Source organism: Anastrepha obliqua, chromosome 6 (assembly GCF_027943255.1).
Source record: "Anastrepha obliqua isolate idAnaObli1 chromosome 6, idAnaObli1_1.0, whole genome shotgun sequence".
Taxonomy (NCBI): Eukaryota; Metazoa; Arthropoda; class Insecta; order Diptera; family Tephritidae; genus Anastrepha; species Anastrepha obliqua.
In genome coordinates, this window is record NC_072897.1 from 7,307,493 (window position 1) to 7,310,064 (window position 2,572).

General features: G+C 47.2%; 1 protein-coding gene across 1 annotated transcript; it reads left to right on the forward strand.

Annotated features, from left to right (window-relative positions):
* Positions 1 to 1,072: 1,072 nt before the first annotated feature.
* Positions 1,073 to 2,240, forward strand: LOC129250070 (uncharacterized). Its single transcript, XM_054889715.1, has one exon. It carries the CDS (start codon positions 1,073 to 1,075, stop codon positions 2,213 to 2,215), a length of 1,143 nt encoding a protein of 380 aa, XP_054745690.1. The 3' UTR covers positions 2,216 to 2,240.
* Positions 2,241 to 2,572: the final 332 nt, after the last annotated feature.

A 2,572-nucleotide genomic window follows, 5' to 3' on the forward strand; every position in this document is an offset into this window, starting at 1 on the left:
TTCTTCATATCACTCTCCCGACTAATTCGCCTGCCATTAGGATTTATAACTGGAGGGTTTCTCAGAGAAATTCCTTTTCGGATCACAGGTTGATCCTCTTAGAAATCAATTTCGCCAAATCAACCATATTTCCCCACAGGAACCCTAAAATAACCGACTGGTCTCTGTTAAATAGGGTTTTCAATAATAAATGGAACAGGGATTTTAACGAATTCTGCTAAACTAAAAACTTTGTCAATTACCGTTCAATTTTGAATGAATACAAAAAAGCCATTAAATATGCGAAACGAAACACCTTGAAAGAGTATTGTGAATCCATTCCATTCGCGAAATATTCTGCCAGGCTAAGCAAGATCGATTCGAGAGACCATTCCTGCAGAACTCTTGTAAAAAGGTAGGTCGGCAAAACCCCTCCACTGAACCCTCCCCGAGGGTGCCGACTGGAAATAGGTACCACAGTTCTCATCCTGTTCCAGATCCATTCCAGTTCTCAGGTAAGACTCCACGGATAAGTGTTCGTTACTCCTTAATAGTACAGCATTTGTAAATGGAGTTTTACCATGGTGTGAGCTAAAGGGCCGGATCAAGGTGTCATGCGACCCGTGCCGAGGATCAGCCTGGCTGGGGGCCCTTTTCAAAAATAGCCCAGTCGCTAACGTGAGCTTACGGATATCTGGCGCCCTCCGTAATAACTAGCCTTGCCTGTGTAGTTCGGAGCTATGCACAGGTGAACATCTCTTCTCCGACACTCGTGAAACCAACAAATGAACAATTCAAAAGATAAAAAATTAAAAGAAACAAACAAATCAGAAAGGGCAGCAAGCTCCGAGAAGCGAGCAGCGTTCAAAACGAGCTCTCAATCTGCCGCCACGATGACTGTGGTCAAACTTAGTCAGAGTGGACCGGCGGCAAGCGCTGACACTGGGACTGAGGTTAAGCCTAGCCCCAGTACATCGGCACCTCCTGCGGTGGCTATCGGAACCAGACCAATTAGTCGACGTCCTGTGGCTATGCGGAGAGCTGGTGAAGAGACTGCCACAGGTAGCACCGAGGCCAGTGCTCCTGCCGGAAAATGACCGACAGTAAGATCACTGATCCAACTAAAGCAGGGTATCTGGAGAGGCGTAATGCCGCCAGGATACTCAAAAGGCTGCACGAATCTCCACCAACAACGGAGGAGCTGACGAAGGAGGTAAGGGAGTCGATAGAGTGGGTGAAGAAGGTTCTTCCTAACTTCACCCTCGAAAGGCCAACCACATCGTCAGCTGCCACCAAAAGACAGAGGTCTACTGAAGAGGTTAAACCGTCAGCGAAAAGACCGAAAAATCGAGGCATAGCGCCTAATAAAACGTTTGCGGAAGAGGCCCGCAATCGCATCATCATTGGTGTCCTGGATGAGGGTGATCCCGAAGGAAGAATTCCCAGAGCCCAATGGAAATGGGTGCAGGCCGCTCTGACCAACGTAACGCTGGAAGTGCTACTAAGCAATCCAGGTCCGCCCCCATCATGCACTGACGCTGGCTGGTACCAAGGCCAGATTAAAATTATAGCCTGCGACGACGAAAGATCGGTGGAGCTATACAAGACTGCAATAGCGAAGATCGGGGAAGTCTACCCTGGAGCGAAGCTCGTGGTAGTAGACAAAAAAGACATCCCGTCTCGACCGAGGGCACGAGTTTGGGTCCCTACACCCTCTGACACACAGCAAGTCATGCAGATAATAAGTGCATGCAACCCAGGCCTTCCTACGGGGAGCTGGAAATTTGTCAAGGTCTTTGACAATACCGTAACAGTAGACGGTGTGGTGACGAAACGTGCCACAATGCAAGTAATGCTGTTACTAACAAACGATTCTCTAGAACCTTTGGCGAAAAGCGAAGGTATGATAAACTATGGTTTTGGCAAGGTTAAGGTCAGAACCTATAAAACAGATGCTGATGCCATCGACCAATTGGCCTCAGAAATTGAGGCCAATGACGCTGAGGAAGATCCTATGGAGTCCTCAAGCGACGTCGAAAGCATCGACATAGAAGGATACTGCTCGTCAGTGTCTGAGCTCACAGCTAGACTCAAGAAAATGAGTACAAGTACGACAACTGAGCTTACAGCTGGTTTGAGTACAACATACTCAGAAAAAGAGCTCTTGAGCGACTCACAGGAAGATTCAGAGAGTGTTAACCATGCGTCTTCTACAAATAAATTTACATCACAGTAAGCTAGCATCACAAGCCCTAATTGATCGCATGGCAGCAGACAACCCTGATTTTGTCCTCATTCAGGAGCCATGGATCAATGGAGGGCGCATCTGCGGGTTGAGGACACCGAAATATAAGCTGTATACAGCAGACTGTGAAGGTAAATCAAGGTCTATTATTATGGCAAAAACAGAACTAACCACATTTATGATTTATAAATATAGCAATAAAGACACAACTACGATAAGCTGGGAGACAGATGGTAACAAGTACCGGCTATCGTCCTTCTATATGGCACACGGGGATCCAGTCCCATCGCAGCTGTTAAAAGAGCTAATACTGGACAGCGAAGCCTGCGGCAAGATATTACTTATGGG

What these genes read in the sequence shown, in the direction of transcription:
- LOC129250070 (XM_054889715.1), top strand. Translation starts at nt 1,073, where the DNA reads ATGACCGACAGTAAGATCACTGATCCAACTAAAGCAGGGTATCTGGAG.